The sequence below is a fragment of the Miniopterus schreibersii genome (assembly GCF_964146895.1).
Source record: "Miniopterus schreibersii genome assembly, chromosome: 5".
Classification (NCBI taxonomy): Eukaryota; Metazoa; Chordata; class Mammalia; order Chiroptera; family Miniopteridae; genus Miniopterus; species Miniopterus schreibersii.
In genome coordinates this window covers 55,045,158-55,065,190 of record NC_138106.1, presented here as the reverse complement: position 1 = coordinate 55,065,190, position 20,033 = coordinate 55,045,158, and the positions used below count along the sequence as shown (strand labels likewise).

The 20,033-nt window shown below is 39.5% G+C and overlaps 1 protein-coding gene across 1 annotated transcript in view; it reads right to left on the bottom strand.

Annotated features, from left to right (window-relative positions):
* Nucleotides 1-20,033, bottom strand: part of CFAP44 (cilia and flagella associated protein 44) — an 88,204-nt gene that overhangs the window by 43,086 nt on the left and 25,085 nt on the right. The window contains exons 13-19 of the mRNA XM_081138681.1: nucleotides 17,698-17,792; nucleotides 14,247-14,456; nucleotides 13,506-13,616; nucleotides 6,825-6,986; nucleotides 4,646-4,879; nucleotides 1,170-1,315; nucleotides 126-393 (exon numbers count right to left, since the gene is read on the bottom strand). Of these exons, the coding sequence (XP_080994807.1) occupies nucleotides 126-393; nucleotides 1,170-1,315; nucleotides 4,646-4,879; nucleotides 6,825-6,986; nucleotides 13,506-13,616; nucleotides 14,247-14,456; nucleotides 17,698-17,792 (1,226 nt within the window). The remainder of the gene's footprint in view (nucleotides 1-125; nucleotides 394-1,169; nucleotides 1,316-4,645; nucleotides 4,880-6,824; nucleotides 6,987-13,505; nucleotides 13,617-14,246; nucleotides 14,457-17,697; nucleotides 17,793-20,033) is intronic.

Below are 20,033 nucleotides of genomic sequence, written 5' to 3'. Positions count from 1 at the left end.
CTATAAAGTAAATGTGTCTAAGTAGTTTTCAATTTTTAAAGAATATGAACAATTTTAGCATCACTATTTTAAAATAAAGGGTTTTGTTGTTAGTTGGTTGGTTGGTTTGTTAGTTATATACATACCCTGGGAGACGGCACTTTGGCTTTCATACTTTTTAACTCATAAACAGAAAAAATGTTGAAAACAAAGATATTACTATCTGCTCCAATAGTCACAAAAAAACGGTCATCAAAGCTAGTAGAAATGCTTTTAACACATCCATAAGTATTGTCATGCACATTAAAGTGCCAGTAGTGTTCCATAGTGGTCAATGAAGAGTCATTCGGACTTAGGATATAGAGTCGAATTGCTCCATCTTGCATTCCACAAAACATAATATCTTGGTTAATACTATGAAACAAAAAGAAAGCAAATTGTTCTTCATATGACGAAATTTTTAGTAACAAAGGCATTATGGACTAAATTATGTCACCCTCAAAATTCACATGTTGAAGCCCTAGCAAACCATGGAAGCCCAAGTGAACTAATACAAAAGGGTAGAGGGGAAAAAAGCCTATTTGAAAGTTGGAGCTATTGCATTTGGTCTCCAAAAGGATGACTGGCATATAAGCTTAATTCATAATTATGAAAGGAGTAATAATTCAATTTGTGATTTCTCCAGAATCATAACCCTGAACCTACATTATCTGACCATAAGGTAGAATCCTCCTAAATAACAGAGAGTAAATCCATACAATTCAATTGTGTGATAAACAGCATTTGACAGGAAATTTGATAGGATGGATTGAAATACAGTTTTAAGATTAGCTTTGGCCCGGCCGGGCGTGGCTCAGCGGTTGAGCGTCGACCTGGGATCCAGGCGATTGGGGTTCGATTCCCGGTCAGGGCACATGCCCGGGGTTGTGGGCTTGATCAATGACTCTCTCATCATTGATGTTTCTGTCTCTCTCTCTCCCTCTCCCTCTCCCTTCCTCTCTCTGAAATCAATAAAGCTATATTTAAAAAAAAAAAGATTAGCTTTGATTCTATTTAGTCTTTTTATTTATTTGTTTGAGTGCCCCTCCATTTGGACAGACCTTTAAAAACTGACAATATTCACAATGGACAAAAACACAGGCAACAATGGGTTATTTTTTTTAAAAAAAGCTTTCTGAAATTCTGTTCACCTGAAAATGATGGTTTTGATGGGATTATCTTCTGTATCCTCAAGAAAACGGAAATCAAAAGGTTCATCTTTCCTTTTTGTGATATCACTACTTTTGTCATATGGAGGGAACTCACAATGATATAGAAAGCCAGAATTATAGCCGCCCTGGAAAAGGGATAAATAACAAAGAAGGTGGTACTTCAATATAAGACACATCTGACAACATGAAAAGTTTTTGATTATTTCAAATTTTAAAGAATACAGGTGTCTTAAAACATCTACTTTATATGATTTCTAAAATTATAGATAGGTTTTACAAAGCATCTCCGTTGTCCATTTATATGCAACTATACAATTATAATAATAAAACACCTTATGATGATTTGTTTCCACTTTAAGTCAATAGAAGAGTTCTCACCTCTGACTACCTACTGAATCCCATTATATTTCAAGTATTATCCTGAATAAGCAGTATTTAATAACAGAATTATATATGTCATGACGAATCCTAGGGAATGTGTCACTACCACACCCTACACTAAAGAAAATACTAAAGGTTATTTTTCAGGCAGAAGATGTAATGCCAAAGATAGAGAAAGAGACCAATGGCAAAAAAAATGGATAAACCAAAATGATACTGAGAATATAAAATAGTAAAATGCCTTTTGGGGACACAAATACATATATAACAATGAGGGAAGATACATAGAATGAAGTGCTGTAAGATCTTTTTTCTCTAGGACTAGTAAAAGAATAAATTTATATCAAATTGTATTAAGTTAAGGATGCATATCATGATCTTTAGGATCACCTCTAAAAGAACAGTAAAAGAATGTATAACTAGTAACCTAAAAGAAGAGAAAAATGGGGGGTAAAGGCCTTAATCATCCAATAGGTCAAAAGGGGAACACAGAATTGGTGTGATAAATAGAAACAGTAAGTAAGATGGTGGCCTATTTCAGGGGCAAAATCTTTAAGAAACTAAGAGGAGATGGGATCAAGAGGCCATCTAGAGCAGTGTCCTTGGGAAGTTGCAGGGGATCATTCAAGGTTTGTAGCAACAGGCAAAGCAGATAAAACTTGTATGGATCCCTATTGAGACAAGATAAAGAAATTCCATCTGATTGCTTTTATTTTCTCAGTGAAATGTGAGATGAGGTTATCAATGGAAAGTGAGAGAAGGTGCAAAATGTTTGAGAGGAGAAGAATGAATTAAAACAAAATTTGGAAAGTGGGAAAGTGAACATGGCTAGACAGTAGAACCAGCCTGCAGTTTGAGTACTGATTTGAAAACTGTGGTCATGACTTCAAAAGAAGACTGGTTTTCTACAGCATCTGCTTTCATGTAGGCACAGTTGGCAAACAGCTGGATCAAGAAGAATTAGTGTCACTGCCTCTGTGAACTATAACAACCTTACACGTCGGTGTATTTTCATGGGTAAGGGCATGGACTTTAGACCCTGACTCAGACAAGCAACACCATGGCTGACCTCAGGACCAGCTGCATTGAATAATGATCCCCTGTCCTGGCACCAACCAATCCATCAGTGGAGACCACAACCCTGAAAGGACACATCCGGAAAGCTGCTGAATATTCTATTGAGATCTTCCCCTGGGACCTCCCCTAAGATCTCCACCCCTAAAACCCTTAGGATGAAGGACCCAGCTCACTCTCCCCCCAAGGAGCATGCCCTTGTCTCCCTCCCCCCCCCCATCCCCTCAGGTAGGTTACCATCACCTTCCTCAATTCTAAGCTCCAAGGGCCCTTCCTTTGCCTCTATAACTTGCTTCCTAAACCCATTTCTTCTAGGAATTACTTCTTCCACCTCTGTGATTTTATAAACATATGTTCTGTTAGTCTGAGTCTTGGCTCTGAATTCTTTCCTAGCCAGAACTCAAGTACTGAGGTTGTTGAACCCAGGTCCCGTCTGACCTCATGGGTCTAAAACCTGGTGCTGTTCCTGCTGCCTGCAACAGTTCTACTTCTCATATGTGACTTTGGGTAAGTTACTTAACCTCTCTATGCCTTGGTTTCTTCTTATGTAAAATGCAAATAAGAGCAATTATTTTACAGGGTAGTTGGGAAGGTCACTCAGAACGGTGTCTGGTACAGGATAAGTTTCCATAATTAGCAAATAAAAATACAGGATGGATGTTAACTTACTGTGGTAATCATTTCAACATATGTAAATCAAAGCACTATGCTGTATGTACACTGTAAACTTATACAGTGCTATATGTCAAATTATATTTCAATAAAATGGGGGAGGGGGAGATTTTTAAATACAGGATGCCCAGTTAAATTTTAATTTCAGATGAACAGAGAATTTTTTAGTGTAAGTATGTCCCATGTAATATTTATTTGGCAGCCCTAAGAGTAAGCACTAAATATATTGGTTAAATTACAATTTTTGCATGTATGTTTCAAGGACACTAGAACTCTATTACATTACACTCCTGTTTCTATGCCGCTCTCCTACATGATTATGAGGAAACTTACCGGAGGGCAGGAACCATGTCTTATGTCTTATTTATCCCTTTACCCCTTGAACCACCCCTACCCCACCCACCACAGTTTGTTTCATAAAAACAAAGAAGACAGACAAAGGGCAAAGGCACTAATAAATGAAGTTCTAAGGTGCTTCCATCACTACTTTTTGTCCTACTTGCCCCCTCACAAGTTGCTATCCAACATATATTTCTAGGACAAGTTGAAGACGGGAGAGGTTAAGCATCGTCACTCCTTGCAGCAATGGTCCTTACCTTGCCAGACACCTGGGCCAGTTAGGAATTAGTGATAACCCTCCACATACACTGTTATGTCAGTTATTACTTTTTTGATGAATAGAATTGAAATCTGTGACAAATTTAAAATGAAGGAAATCTTGCTTTGCAATAGATCAAGGAAATGTTTTATAAAAATAGAATATAAGAGGATGTCATCGTCACATCACTGTGACAGTCCCTGGTACCCGTCTCCCCAGCCCCCATTTTCCTATTCTTCTTTATTAGCCAGGCTCCAGTTTTGTTCAGGGTGGCACTGTGCCCATCCAAAAACAGTCACCTTCCCAGACGTCCACATGTTCGCACAGCATAGTCGCAGATAACAAAATGTAAGCAAAAGCCTGCTGGACAGCACTGCCGTGATTTTCAAGATGCTAATTATTTTCAAAATTTATAAACAACAGACTCAGCTGGAAAACCCCGTAGCCCTTTGCCCTTCTGCCTCCGGTTCTTCCCCCCGTTGACCTCCCGGACCATGGAGAATGCTTATCATAGGTGATGACAGACACAATAGACATATGACATGTACGTTAAGACGACATAAAAATAACTAACTCACATTCAGCCCTCAAACTCCACATCGTTAATGGTAATTAATAGATGAAGCCTTCCGGTCAGGGTGAGAAAGTAAACATGTACTGGAAAATAATGAACTGCCGAATATACCGGGTTAGAGACGGCGTAACAGTCATTTATTACATTATTACTCACCAAAGAAACCCAGAACTTCCCTGGTGCGGAGTAAAAGCCACAGAGGATGTGACAGGGGCCGTCGGGGACGAAGATCTCGGGCAGTGGCTCCTCCGGCTCCTCCGGCTCCTCCCCCTCCTCCTGCGAGTCCTTGTCTTCGTCTTCTCCCGCCTCCTCCAGGCGCTTCCTCCTCTCTTCCTTTTCCCTCTCCTTCAGCTCCTTCCGCTTCTTTCGCTTTTCAATTTCTATAAATCTCTTGCAGAAAGAGATTAAGGAGACGTGAGGACCGCTCTCGCCCGTTGGGCCATGCACACTGCTGGGGACGCAGAGGGAGCGCAGGCCCCGCACACTCGATGCACGTCGAGGGGAGGATATATTTTTATCACTAAGTTTTTCAAATCTTTGGGATAACTTTATTTCTGTATTACCCCCATCGATCCTGGTTTTACAGAAATTATTTCATCTTTTTTTCCCCCCCCTAATAAAGAAGCTGAATAGTTTCTCTCATAGTCTATCCCTCGCAGACCATAAATTAGGTGGGCTTGAGGCAGGAGAGTAAGGAGACAGGAAAATTCCCTGGCGAGTGGAATGGGGAAACTGAGACGGATAGCTAGACGGGAGCTTGCAGCCATCTAGTAAATCATATCCTCCCTAAACCAAAGACACTTAAGGGTAAATGGTTTGCATTTCTCCTCCCCAATCAGTGGGCAAATAGTTTAAATGGCCCCATTCAGGGAGACAGATAGCAGAAACCCAATTAATGCCACTTGCCAACCACACCCAAGGACGGATGAGGTTAAGGAAATAAATCTCATTTTGACACATCAGCATAAAGCTGGTGAATACTCTGTTGAGATCCTCCCCTCAGGCCTCCCCTAAATGCCCAGGCTTTAAAAGCCCTCAAAGCTAAGGTCCCAGGGAGCTCCCCTTCCAGGGAGAATGCCCACACCTTTCCCCTCCCCCCCACAGGCACACGTCTCCTAAACTCTAAGGGACCACCAGGGCAGCAATGGGCAGCAACAGTTCCTCTTGGGCAACCCCTGAACCTGTCCCCAAGGCCCCCTTTTTCTGACTTCTTAGTGAGCCAAAGAAGACCAGCCTAGGCTCATTTCCTCAGCCCTTTCTTGCTTCACTGTCCCCAATTTTAATAAACATCCTCTAAAATTCACCTGGACTCATGCTGTGAAATTTTTCCTACAGGAAGTCGGGAATCCACATACTACCGGCCGGCCCTACGCAGACCTGCTAAGGGCCAGGTCCCCTTTCTGGTAACAGGCTGAAATAGTCTATGAGGGAAGTTGTTTCCACTTTTAGTAAAAATGTGATTCGGGCCCTCAGCATCTACCAACTGGCTATGTACGGCAAAAGGCTCCTAACTCCAGCACCCCTGCCTCCCATCTTTTACCTCTTTAATCTGTTTACCTCCCAGATTTATCTTCCTAATTTACATGATCTCATTGCATCAATCCCCTCGTCAAAAACTCACAATGGATCCCAATGGTCCAAGAAATAAGTTGAAACATCTCGACTAGTATTTAAGGAGTCCCATATGTTGGTCACAGTCTTGCCACATCCAGCCACAAACAGCATCCCTCTGTTTCATCAGTCCCTTCTTCATTTCCCCTAAACACCAAACCCAAGTCCGCCTTCCCTCAGGACGTTCTCCCAGCTTTTACTGCCTTCCTCCTCATTTTCAACCTTTCAAAACTCTTCTTATTCCTTAAGTACTGAACATCACCTCCATAAAGTCATCCTTGGCCTCCTTTCACCCTCCCATCAGCCCGGACAGCATGGCTCAGTGGTTGAGCTTCGACCTATGAACCAGGAGGTCACAGTTCAATTCCCCATCAGGCCACATGTCCGGGTTGTGGGCTTGATCCCAGTAGGGGGCGTGCAGGAGGCAGCTGATCAATGACTGTCTCGTATCGTTGATGCTTCTCTCTCTCTCTCCCTCTCCCTTCCTCTCTCTGAAATCAATAAAAAATATTTTTAAAATTTTTTTTAAAGAATCACATATTCTTTTCTCTGCATTCCCCTCAAATTCTTTGCACTGCGATTTTAATATCTATTCATTATTGCCTTCAAATACGGGGTCTGTGTCTTATTTTTCTTTGTATTTTCCCAGCACTTAACACAGGATGTTTTATATTCTAAGAAAGAAAAAAATATTAGAAGATAATGCTTCAAGGATATCTCATACCATAATCTTAGATTTGACGCTTGAAAAATGGAAACATTTTATGCACATGTCTTTGATTTCGTAGGAAACTACATCGTGATCCACCGCTTCCTCCTTTATGGTTGGAAGTGGAGCTTCAAGGACATAGCCATTCTCACAGATAATCAATAAAGTACTTTCAGGCTAAAAAATAAGTAAATAAATATTAAACATATCATTTACATTTAGGCAAATTTCTAGAAGCACAGTTCAAAAAGATTACAAACCAGGGAAAATATAATTGCTGTGTATACTAATCATTTCTAAAGATACTTAATTCCTTGTTGCAGATGTTATAATAAGCCAGTCTTATTACTCACTATACATAATTATTAATACTAATTATTACATTATAATTAATAAGCTAAGTGTTAAAATTAGATTTAGATTTGTTTTCCTTGTAGATGTTGTACATATTTTTTGAGCGAAAAATGTGGTTGTGAAACATGTTAATCTAAAGGGCAGAATATTAAAATTAGAATTGCCAAGAAAAAATCTGCAGCATGCAGATGACATATGTACACTCTTAGGTCCTTTGATGAATCATTCTCTGTGAACACAAGTTTGTTGTGAATATTCCCAAGGTTTTTGTACTCTTCCCTCTTTTCCTCTCTTTTCATAAACATTCCCTGGGAAATCTTACAGCCAACTCAAGGCTTCATTACCACTGACATGTAATTCAATTCCAAATTTTTCTCTCTAGCCCTGCCCTCTCTCTTGAGATCCCAAATCATGTATTTAACCACACATGGCAAATCCCCATCTCGATTTTCCACAGACACTTTATTCAAAATGTTTATTCGTTTAGTTATTTTATTCTACAATTATTATACACCTACCATGTACTCAGACTTTTGTAAAGTGCTAGGGGTAAAATTACAATGAGAAAAAAAGGTACAGTCTCTGCCATTACAGAGCTTGCCTCCAATGGGAGAGCCCATCATTTCACAAGTCACATAAATGAATGTAAATTATAACTGCAACAAGTGTTGCAGAGGTGCCAAGAGAGCAGGTGACGCCTTTGCTTCAGGTGAAGGATGAGTAGAAAATAATTACACAATGAATTAGGGGAGGGTCTGAGGAAACACGCTATGTAAAGGAAATGCCATGTGCAAATATCCTGAAGCACGCTGGCCTCATAAGGAAGCTGTGGGCTTGGATGGCATCACTGAGGTCAAGAGAACAGAGTGAGAGGAGAGACTGGGGCTGGGCCTTAAGGAAACAGCACTCTGGCTGGTGACAGAGGCTGAGAGGGAATAACTACAAGATGCGGGAGAGAGAGCCACGAGAGCAAAAGGTCACAAAAGTCAAAGGGGGATGGTATTTCAAGAAGGAAATAAGGGTCAACAGGAGAAAATGAAGAGATCAAAAAAGAAAAGAAATAAAAATGTTACGTGGATCTCACTGGCGTCTTTAGAAGAGTTGATTTGGTGGAATAATGAGACTAGGAACTGGTAAGAGAGTGTAACGGAGACAGTGGGGTGTAAGAAATAATTTGTGGGAATAATTAATCCTCTTGAGAAAACCGGGAGAAGACAGATGGAGTAGTATTTGGAGGAGAACATGATGCCAGGGAATTTATTTTTTGTAAGTGGGAGAGACTTGAACATATTTAAAAACTGACCGAAATTATCTAATAAATGGGTGAGGTTAAATATACGACAGAAAAGAGAAAAATAGTGTGAAATCTTGAAAAAAGGTGAGAGAAGAATCCAAAGGTCTAGAGGCAGAGGTGGAATAGGAAGGAATATAGCGAATCTGTGGTAAAAGAGGGAAGGGGAACAGGCGAGTGCAGAGGTAACGGGATTTTACTTTCGGTAGTTGGGAAGGTGATGGAGCTCCTATGGGAGGGCTCCTAGTTTTTCTCTGAAATAGGGGATGCTGGGAATGAGAGTGATAGTGGGAGGCTTGAAGCTTTGAGGAGAGAAGTTTTAAAATGGTCATTGTGGGTGAGAAATGAAGTTGGTAAGAACAATGTTATAGGATTTCTGAACCATCCCAGGGACTGTTTCAAGGCTACTTTAATCACTAAATTATGAAGGACCTATTCTTCCCTGATGCATGTCCTTGGCTGGTCACTGCAGATAAATATAAATCAGTTGGGGGCATTTAGAGATAAATAGGTATGAAGAAAAGACAGATAAACAGGAAAATCAAAGCTTTGGAAGAATGTTATTTATCCTTACTGAGATGAATAATCATGAAATTTGAGTTGGACATGGAAGGAAGTTAAGACGAGAATGAACTAATGGGTTAGAGAAAGCAAATGGTGAATGAACAAAAGGCTCCTGTGACACCAGAGAACAAGTAGAGCAGGAGTAGCTGACTGAACAGGCGGGAAGGGAGAGAGGCTGAGGTCAGAATGTGAGATATTTAAATAGAAATGTACACTTGAAACCTATATGATCTTATTAACCAATGTATTCAATAAAAAGGAGAAAAAAGTGTTAATGAAATATTAAAAAATTACTTCACAGCCAAAAAAAAAAGGCACAAAATAAGATGTTAGATTTAATCCAAATTATACAGGTACTTATACTACTTATAAATGAATTAAATGCTTCAGGTAAAAGACAAAAAATTATCAGTTTGGGCATTTTTTAAAATCCAAGTGTTCACAAAACACAAATATTACTAGAGATAAAAAGGTCACTTCATAATAATAAAAGGTTTTGTTCACCAGGAATTTGACAATTTAAATTTGTATATGCCTAATAGCATGGCTTAAAAATATATAAAGCAAAATGTAACAGAACTACAAGGGGAAAATATCCAATAAAAACAAAAGATTTTTAAAACATCTCTCTCAGTAAAAAGCAAATAGAAAATCGAAATGATATAGACAATTTAGTTATACATTTAAAAACTTTAATAGACATATGCACTAATAGAAATTGCATAGAGTTTTAAGAATCTATATTCTTTCCAAGCACATAAAGACTATTTCTAAAACTTGCCTCAATCCATTTCAAAGGGTTAAAATAATATAGAGCTTATTCTCTAAAATGTAATTAAACTAGAAATCAATAAAAATAACTAGAAGTTCCATGTTTGTAAATTTTAAAAATACTCCTAAATAGCCCATAGGTCAAAGAAGAAATCAAATTGAAACTAAGAAAATATTTTGATTTTAAATGATAATGAAAATACTACATAATCAAAATGTATGGGATGCAGCTAAAGCCTATAACTAAAGCCTATATACACAAAAGTTGCATATGAAGAAGATTAATGATTAATACAATATAAATACCCATTACATGAAATTTGGAAAACAACAAAAAAACTAAACCTTAAGAGAGTAGATGCCGGAGCATAATAAAAGTTCATAAATTACTAAAATAAAAAACATAGAACTAATGAAGTGAAAGTTCCTTGAACGCACTAATAAAATTGAAAAACCTCTAGCAAGATTGATTAAGCAAAAAAGAGGGCAGAAAGAAGGAAGGGAGGAAGGGAAAGGTCAAATAACCAATATAAGGGAAAAGAGGACATCCCTACAGATCCTGTGACATTAAGGATATTATGAAATTACAGACAATACGTTTGAAAATTCAAAAGAAATAAGTTGGTACATAAAAATATGCTCAACATCACTAATCATCAGGGAAATGCAAATCAAAACCGCAATAAGCTATTGCCTCACACCTGTTAGAATGGCTACTATCAACAAGACAAGAAATGCCGGCTAGGATGTGGAGAAGAGGGAACCGCTGGGTGCTGTTGGTGGGAACAGAAATTGGTGCAGCCACTCTGAAGAATAATATAGAGGTTCCACAGATTAACAAGAAAACTACTATATAATCCAGCAATCCAGTCCTGGGTATTTTTCAAAAGAAAAAAAAAGAAACATAATTTGAAATATTATTTACAATAGCCAAGATATGTAAACTACAAGATAAGTGTCCATAATAGATAAAGAAAATGTTGCACATACACACACACACATACACACAATGTAATTTTATGTAGGCATAAAAAATTAAAATCTTCCCATTTTCAAAAACATGGGTGAACCTTGAGGACATATGCTAAGTGAAATAAGTCATACAGAGAAAGACAAATACTGTATGCTCTTACTTATATGTGGAATCATAAAACAACAACAACAAAAACAAGCTCATAGATACAGAAAACAGATCGGTAATTGTCAGGCATGGGGGAGGGCAAAATGGGTGAAGAGGGGTCAAAAGGTACAAACTTCCAGTTATAAAATAAGTAAGTCATGGGGATGTAATGTGCAGCATGGTGACTATAGTTAATATTAGCATGCTGCATATTTGAAAGTTGCTAAGAGAGATGATTTTAAAAGTTCTCATCCAAAGAAAAAAATTGTAAATACATATGATGACAGATGTTAACTAGACTTATTATGGTAATCATTTCATAATGTATACAAATAATGAATCGTTAGTTGTACACCTGTACAATATAATACAACTAATATAATGCTGAATGTCAATTATACTTCAACAAAAAATTTAAAAGAACCAGATCTGAATATCACTATATTCACTGTCGACACTGAATCATCAATTCCTCAAAATCATCTAAAAAACTACCCCATCCTCAGACGGTTCCACTACTTTGTCAAACATTCAGAATTCTAATATAATACAAACTCTTTAAGAGAATAGAAAAAGGAGCATTTTCCAACTCATCTTACATTGATGTTTCTCTCTCCCTCCTTCCCTCACTCATTCTCTCTCTCTCTCTCTCCCCCCATTCTTTTTTCTCTAAAATCAATAAAAACATATCCTTGGATGAAGATTAAAAAAAACAGTCATGACTGTCAGTTGATTTCTCAACAGAAACTCTGCAGGCCAGAAGGGATTAGCACAAAAATATTCAAAGTGATGAAAAGCAAGAACCTACAACCAAGGTTACTCTACCCAGCAAAAGTATCATTTAGAACCAAAGGACAGATAAAGAGCTTTCCAGAGAAGAAAGAGCTAGAGTTCATCACCTGCCAACCAGTATTACAAGAAATGTTAAAGGATTTTCTAGAAAAAGAAAATAAAGATTTAAAAAATATGAATAACAAAATGGCCAATACATATCTATCAACAATTATTTTAAAGGCAAATGGATAAAATCCTCCAATCGAAAGACCTATGGAGGTTGAAAGGATAACAAAACAAGACCCTAACAGGCTGTTCTCAAGAGACTCCCTTCAGATCAAAAGACACATACAGACTAAAGGATGGAAAGAGAAAATGGAAACAAAATAAACAGAGTAGCAATACTTATACCAGACAAAACAGACTTTAAAGCAAAGGCTATATAACAAGAGACAAAGAAGGGCCCAACAATTCCACTTCTGGGTATTTATCTGAAGAAACCCCAAACACTAAATTGAAAAGACGTATACATCCATATGTTCACTGCAACATTATTTACCATAGCCCAGATATGGAAACAACCTAAGTGTCCATCAACAGATGAACAATAAAGAAGGGATGCGTATATACAATGCAATATGACTCAGCCATAACAAAGAATGAAATCTTGCCGTCTGCAAGAAAATGGATGGAACTAGAGGGTGTTATGCTGAGTGAAATAAGACAGAGGAAGACAAATGCCATATGATTTCACTTACATGTGGAATCTGAAAAACAAAATAAATCAGCAGAAAAGAAACAGACTCATAGATACAAAGAACATTTTGGGGGTTGGGGTGATGGGTGAAAAAGGTGAAGGGATTAAGAAGTACAAATTGGTGTTATGGAACAGTCATGGGGATGTATAGAATAGCGTAGGGATTATAGTCAATAATACTGTAATAACCATGCATGGTGTCAGAAGGGTACTAGGCTTGTCAAGGGGATCACTTTGTAAGTTATATAAATGTCGAATCACTGTGTTGTACACCTGAAACTAATGTAATATTGTATGTCAACTCTAATTGAAAAATAAATGAATTTTAAAAAACAATGAGCATTGTTAATCTTAAAAGACATTCTTCTTGGTACAGTACTACTACATTATTATAACCCTTTTCTTTAGAAGATCTTAAGACAGATTATAGATGTTAACCCAAAAATCCTGACATCGTTTCCATGCAGTTCATCAGAATTATTATTATCCTGGAGCCTAGTACAGCATCTGGTTTAGACATTTAATCACTATTCAGATGACTGGATTTTCCTATACTCAAACTTAGGGAAAGTACAGGCATTGAACAAGATGAGTAATCAATACTAGGTCACGATAGTTGTTGTTAGGAAAGAGGCAACGGGAAATCAGAAAAGGAAATGGAGGCAGAATGGGGGCAGAAGAGAAGAGATAAAGATGAGAAAGAAGTACACTCAGGCCTTGGAACAGAACTTCTGAATGTCAGAAGGTCTGACAGACCCAAGTCGCCATGCTCTGACATACTGCGTATCTAGCTAAGACACCAGCATTGAAGCAAAGCCTGATAGAAACCAGCGTTTTCTGAGGGGACCGTGGCCAACGAGCTATGGAGCATGGAAGCGAGAGGAAGCAGTGAGACAGCGTGCCGCTCCCGAGGTTGTCCTGATACCCAGCTGAGTAGCATCCTGGTCCCTCAATGTAGGACCCAGAGGTGGGGCTAATAATTGCACCTGCTGTTCTCCACCTGTCAGATCACTTCTGTATGTAGCAACTAGGACTTAAGCATGAAGACAAATAATAATTACTTACATGAGAGAGCGGAGACCATGCTAACTGGCAAACAGGCCCAGGAGTAGTAACATAACCAATTGGTTTATAATCTTTTTCCACTTCAAAGAAGAACACAGTTTTATCTTTACTCTAAGAAAATGAGAAATATCAGCGAAATATATATTATTACAAAATGCATTCCATAGCGTACAAAGGAGCATTTAATATCCACTGTACACTTGTACCTACAAGTACACTTATACCTATGATGATCACATATCCCAGATTATTTGGGGAAAATTCTTATTTCAAATATTTCCTTCATTTTCCCCATGAAAACACTTGACAGACCATGTGTTCCAGTACATGGTTTTGGAAAAATAATCGTACTGTACATAAGACTAACTCAGAAAAAAACTCCCCAGTGCCAATGCTCACCTTCTAATCCACACAGGATTTACACAGTCATTCTCTTCACTTATGGCAGTTCTATATAAGACTATACCTATGTTATAAAATGTTGATTATACATAAAACATCTTGCATGATTCCCAGCTGAAATTTTCTATTAATTTAAAATAAGCATTAGAACTCAATTTGTGAGAATATTTTAAAATGCCACCCACGGACCAAGCTGAAAGAACATGAATATGAAGAAAGCAAAATGTGGATACGTTCTCAGAAATGAGTGTCACCTAATAAGGCATCGTTAGGTAGGAAGACTAACAGGAAAGGTTCACCATCAAAGTTCACTAGGAAACAAACAAATCTACTCCTCACCCCGGTAGCCAGAATTTCCCCGTCGCGTTCAAAAGCTAAAGCAGTTACATGATCCGTATGGGGTTTGAAAACATATTTCAGATGAAGATCTGCATCCAAGTATTTCTTCCGTCCTGCAAAAATTGTGAGCCCTTTTGGGTCATAAAGTTCAAGTACTCGAACAACCCCATCTTCAAATCCTACAATGATCTGTGCTCCGGTGAAGCTTATCTTAGACAAAAATTAAACACAAGAAATCTGAAATTAGTTGATTAGGAAAGTTGTACTGTTACTTCTGAATTTATTTAGACTTGAGTCATTTAACAATGACTTCCCACTGGTAACTCCTTCTACCACTTTCTGGTAACCTCCATTTCTTCTAGGACAATCCTGTCACTGCTAACTATGAGACGGGTAAACAGTGGCAATTTAAACACTCAATGAGCAAATGTTGGTGGAGTGTCTGTCTACTACATGTCAGGCACCTAGCACCAGCAACTCAAGAGTGAGCATAGTCTCATCCCCTGGTTTCACAGAATTTATGGTCTAGTGGGTAGGACAGACATTAATCAATCATACAAATGAGTAAGGAACTATGAACTAAGTGCTAAAGGAAAGAAACATATTTTCTGACAGCACACAACAAAGAAAGCTGACCTACACGAGGACTTCCTGAAGGAAGAGATGGTGGAGCCGAGATCAGAAATAGGCCCAGGGATTAACGAACAGGAAGGTGGGAGAAGCACTCTGGGGAGAGGATACAGCTTGTGCAAAGGTCCTGTGGCAGTAAAGAAAGTAACTCAGGAAAAATGTTGTAATTTGACTAGAGCAGACTGAGTGAGGGAGCAGGGCTTCCACAAGAGGCTGGAGAGGGAGATAAGCAGGCACCACATCACAAAGTGCCTTACATGTCACATGAGGTGTAGTCTTCATCCCAAGAGTAGTGGGAAATCACCAAAAAGTTTTTAGTTGGGGGCTAGGGGTGGGAAGTAACATGGTCATGTTAGCTATTTCAGAAGTCATCCCCACTGCTGTGTGGAAGGTAGTTCTGAGGTGGCCTGATGGGATGCACGGAGACCTTCTGGGAGTCCTTTGGAGAGGTAGCTGCCGTACTCTAGGACGGCGACTGTGGTCACTTAGTCTGAGGTGATGTAGTGGAGAGGAGGGGTATAGACATATTTTATAATAAGAAATATAATGGCCCTATTGGTAATGACTGGATATGGGGAATGAGGCAGAGGGAGGTGTCAAGGTCAAATAAGACATATCCTGAGTCAGGAAACACTGGAAGGGAGCCAGGTGTGTGTGTGGTTCATTGCTGCTATCGTTTTGGTGGAAGGGATAGCTGGGAGCAAGTAGAAAATCATTAATTTAGTCTTGGACATGTTGAGTTTGAGGTCCCCTGGTGACCTCAATATAGAGGTGACATACAGTCTTCAGCTTAGGGGAGAAGTCTGGGCTGGAGATATAAATCCAGCAATGTTGGAATGTGCTAAATCTGTTGTCTTAAAGGTATTCAGGAGAATGGCAATAGCCCCTGGTATTCTTTAGAGACAGTGATCATCCCCGAGGCCAAGCAATTAGGAGAATATTGGGAATAAGAAAACTGTATTCCATTCAACTCCAGTTGTATGTTGTTAATTCAACAAACACTGACTAAGTGTCTAAATGTACCAGTAACCGTAGTGGCACTACTTTGCCATAGTGGCAAAGAATAGGTATGGTTGTCACCATGAAGAACATACAGTCTTGTGGGAAGGGTAGACAGTAAAGCGAGTAATCTTAGTATGTTGTGCTAAGTGCTGTCAGAGAAGTATATACACAATCCTTAACCAACAAACAAAACAACAGAGGAAGGTACACTTAACTGTATTTGAAGGTGGAGTCACAAAGGGCTATGGGAAGGAGATGATGTTTGACCTGAGCTGAGCTGTCAAGAATGGTGTGGAGTTTTTCAGAAGGCAAGCGAGTATGGAGAAGGGGCATTTTGATTCTAGTATAACATCCATATGATTGTTACTTGGATGTAAGGCTAAAATGGGAAACATTCTAGGGACATCACATCTGAACAAATGATTCAGTTATTTGGGCTGTCTTTTAAAGACTTCACTAAGAATGTAAATAGATTAGAATAAAAGAGCCAAGTTTGGTAATCCAAATATACTGTGGTTTCTACTTGTTCTAGCGTAATCATTGTTCTGCCTAAATTCTCCTTCTAATTTTGATCCCATCATGAAATTCCCCTCCATTCCAGTCATCTCCACATCTACTTTGAGCCTGGAACATTTTCTTTTTTTTATTTCAACCCAAAACAGTAAAAGTTGAAACATTCCCAAAATACTCCCATAACATTTTAAAAACACGGCTACAAATTCTTTGACATGCCTCCCATGGACAGATATGGTTCAAGTCCCTCCCCCTTGAATCTGGGTGGAGCTTGCGACCGCTTCACCCACTGGAGTTTGGTAGAAGTAAGAATGAAACAGGGCCAGGCAGAGACAGGATATATACAAAAAGTTCTGTTGGGTAACTTGTGTTACCTCCGAGGCTGGGAAGGCCAGCAGCTTCTGCCTTGTTTGTTGGGACACGAGATCTTGGAGGCCTAAGCTGCTAGGGAAGAAGTGTGTGACTGCCATGGGGCTACCATGCTGTGATGAAGCCCAAGCCACATGGAGGGGCTATTAGATAAGCGCTCCTGCCGATATCCCAGCTTAGCCCAGCCTCACCCCAGGTGCCAGACTTTTAATACAGAAGCCTTTAGATAATTCCAGGACCCAACCATTTAAGTCTTCCCAGCTGAGGTCCCAGATACCACGAAGCAGAGATAACCCATCCCTGCTGAATTCCCAATCTACAGAGTATATGAGCAAAATAAAATAATTGCTGTTTTATACCACTACATTTTGTGGTAGCTTGTCACACAGTAATAGATAACTCGAACAACTCCCTGTCTCTGCTAATTTTCTCTTGTAGCTCTTATCATTATCTTACATATCACATTTTACTTATTTGCTTGTCATCTGTCTCTGACCCTGTCTCTGCCCCTGTCTCCCACTATAGGGTAAGGTACAATGAGGGCAAGTATTTTTGTCTTTGTTCATTGCTATAATCCCAGAATCCAGAACAAGGCCCAGGACCTAGTAGGCATGCTAGAAAAGTAAATAGGCTGAATAAAACAGGGCGAGGCAGAGAGAGGATATATACAAAAAGTTCTGTTGGGTAATTACTTTGTAACATGGAACTACTACTAATCTGAAGGTGGCATAAAAATAGATTCTCATTAAAACAGGACCAAAATCACAATAATAGCAAGGTCATGATATGATTTCTATCATGTTCTAAGTGAATAAACTTAAAATTTTTACTCTTCTCTGAAATCCAGAGTCAGAAAATATCTGTATTTCCAAGAAATAGCATTGTTATACTACATTTATTAATAAAATCTGGTAGAAGTTCATTATAATAAACTTACCAGTCGAGGTACCCAAGCAAGGGCAGTGCCTCCTTGTTTGTATTTCACAGAAGTCAAAGGAGTTTTGCTAGCAAAATCATAGATTCGAACAGAGCCTATAGGAAGACAGTTTTAAAAAAACAAATGCATACATATAATCCCTTTTAAAATAACCTTGACTTACTTCCCATGTTGAGCATTATAACAAGAAATTTCCTAAATAACAACATCAACTGATAATCTAATAACCTTTCTTTAGTCAAAAATTTCTATGTATACCCTCAATTGGGTAATTTATAAACATGAATAATAAAGAAGAAAACTGAGAGTCTGGTTAAGATAGGGGCATAGGTAAATGCAGCACTCAAATCCTCTCACAACCATGTTAGAATTACAACTAAACTACAGAACCACCACCATTCAGAACTGCCTGAAATCAAGCTGAACAGAAGTCCTACAATTATGAACATAAAGCAGCAGCCACATCAAAACTGGTAGGAGAGGCAGAGAATTAGAAGGGTCTGGTTCCACACCCCCATGGCAGATAAAAATCAGGAGGGTTATCTTGGCTGTGGAGAACCCCCTAAGGAACAAGGAGTCCCAGTCCCACGCCAGGCCTCCCAGCCCAGGATTCCAGTGCCAGGAAGAGAAGTCCTCATAACTTCTGGCTGTAAAAACCAGCTCACATTGTGGCTGAGTGAGATAGAGGGTTCCTAGAGACCCAGGCATTCCTCTTCAAGGGCCCACTCACAGACTTACTCAGACTCACTCACTCTGAGCTCCAGCGTTGGGGCACCAGGGACATATAGGGAGGAACCAAGTTGCCTGGCATCGAGGTGAGAACTGGAGCAGAACCTTTCTCTCAGACAAAAGTGCTGGCAGAGGCCATTGTTTTTTTTTTTCTGAGGCCTGCTCCCACAGAGGTGGCAGGTGAGCACCATATTTGAGTCTCCATCAACTTGTTACCATTGCCCTGCCCTGGTGATTCCCTAAGACCCCACCCAACTTGCAGACCGAACCCAACCCAACCCAAGCCAAGCCATTTCCAGTGGCTTTTCCATATAAGTGGCCTATCTTGGCTCATGCTTCAGACTTTCTTAAAATCTCTCAAACAAGCAACATCTGGCCTTGCCCTTGCTGTCTTGCTAAGAGGCCCCAGACCCAGCACTAGCAGCAGCTGGCCTTGGTTCACAGCTTGGCCTCTCCTGGGCACCTCTAAACCCAGCACAAGTAGCAGCCAACTGCAGGTTATTGTGTAGCTCATGCCAGGTGGCCCTGGGCTGTACAGAGGTGGGGGATGACCTTGACCTGCATCCCCCAGGAGGCCCCAAAGCCACCACACCTTGTGGACAGCTTCAGACTACATCAAAGCACCACCCAACCTCCTCCACAAGAACACACTCAAGAGGTGGACTACAGAGTCCTGCTGAAGTAAGTCCTGTTCTGTGGTGTCAGTCCCTGTACAGCTGATCCTCCACAGTGACGGAAGCCGGTCCTCACAGCCAAATGGCCTGGGGTAAATTCCTCCCATTGACTTGCCAACAGCAATACAGGCTCAACTACAACAGGAAGGTGCACGCAGCCCACAACGGGGGGCAAAACTGGAGTGTCCAGCTCAAGTGAATGAGGAGGCTGTGCCACTGGACCCTGCAGGACACCTACTACATAAGGCCACTCTACCAAGCCCAGGAGACTAGCAGTTCTACCTGATACATAAATACAAACACAGGAGAGAAAAAACAAAAACAAAAACAGGGAGGCAGCCAAAATGAGGAGACAAAGAAACATGTCCCAAATGAAAGCACAGAACAAAACTCCAGAAAAAGATCTAAACAAAGTAGAGATAAGCAATCTACTAAATACAAAGTTCAAAACACTGGTTATAATGATGCTCAATAAGTAGATGAACTGGTGATAACTTCAACAAAGAGGCAGAAAACATAAAAACAGAGATAAAAAAATAAAAATTAAAAATAAGAAATAAAAAAGAACCAGTCAGAAATGAATAATACATTAACTGAAATGAAGAATATATTATAGAAAATCAACAGTGGAGTAGATGAAGCAGAGGATCAAATCAGATTTGAAAGATAAGGAAGCAGAAAATACCCCCTTCCCCCAAAAAAAGAATCCAAAAAAAAATGAGGAGAGTTTAAGGAGCCTCTGGGACAACTTCAAGCCTACTAACATTTGCATCATGAGGATGCCAGAAGGAGAGGAGAGAGAGCAAAGAGTTGAAAACCTATTTGAAAAAATAATGACAGAAAACTTCTCTAACCTGGTGAAGGAAATAGGCATACAAGTCTAGAAAGCACAGAGAATCCCTAACAAGATGAACCCAAAGAGGCCTACACCAA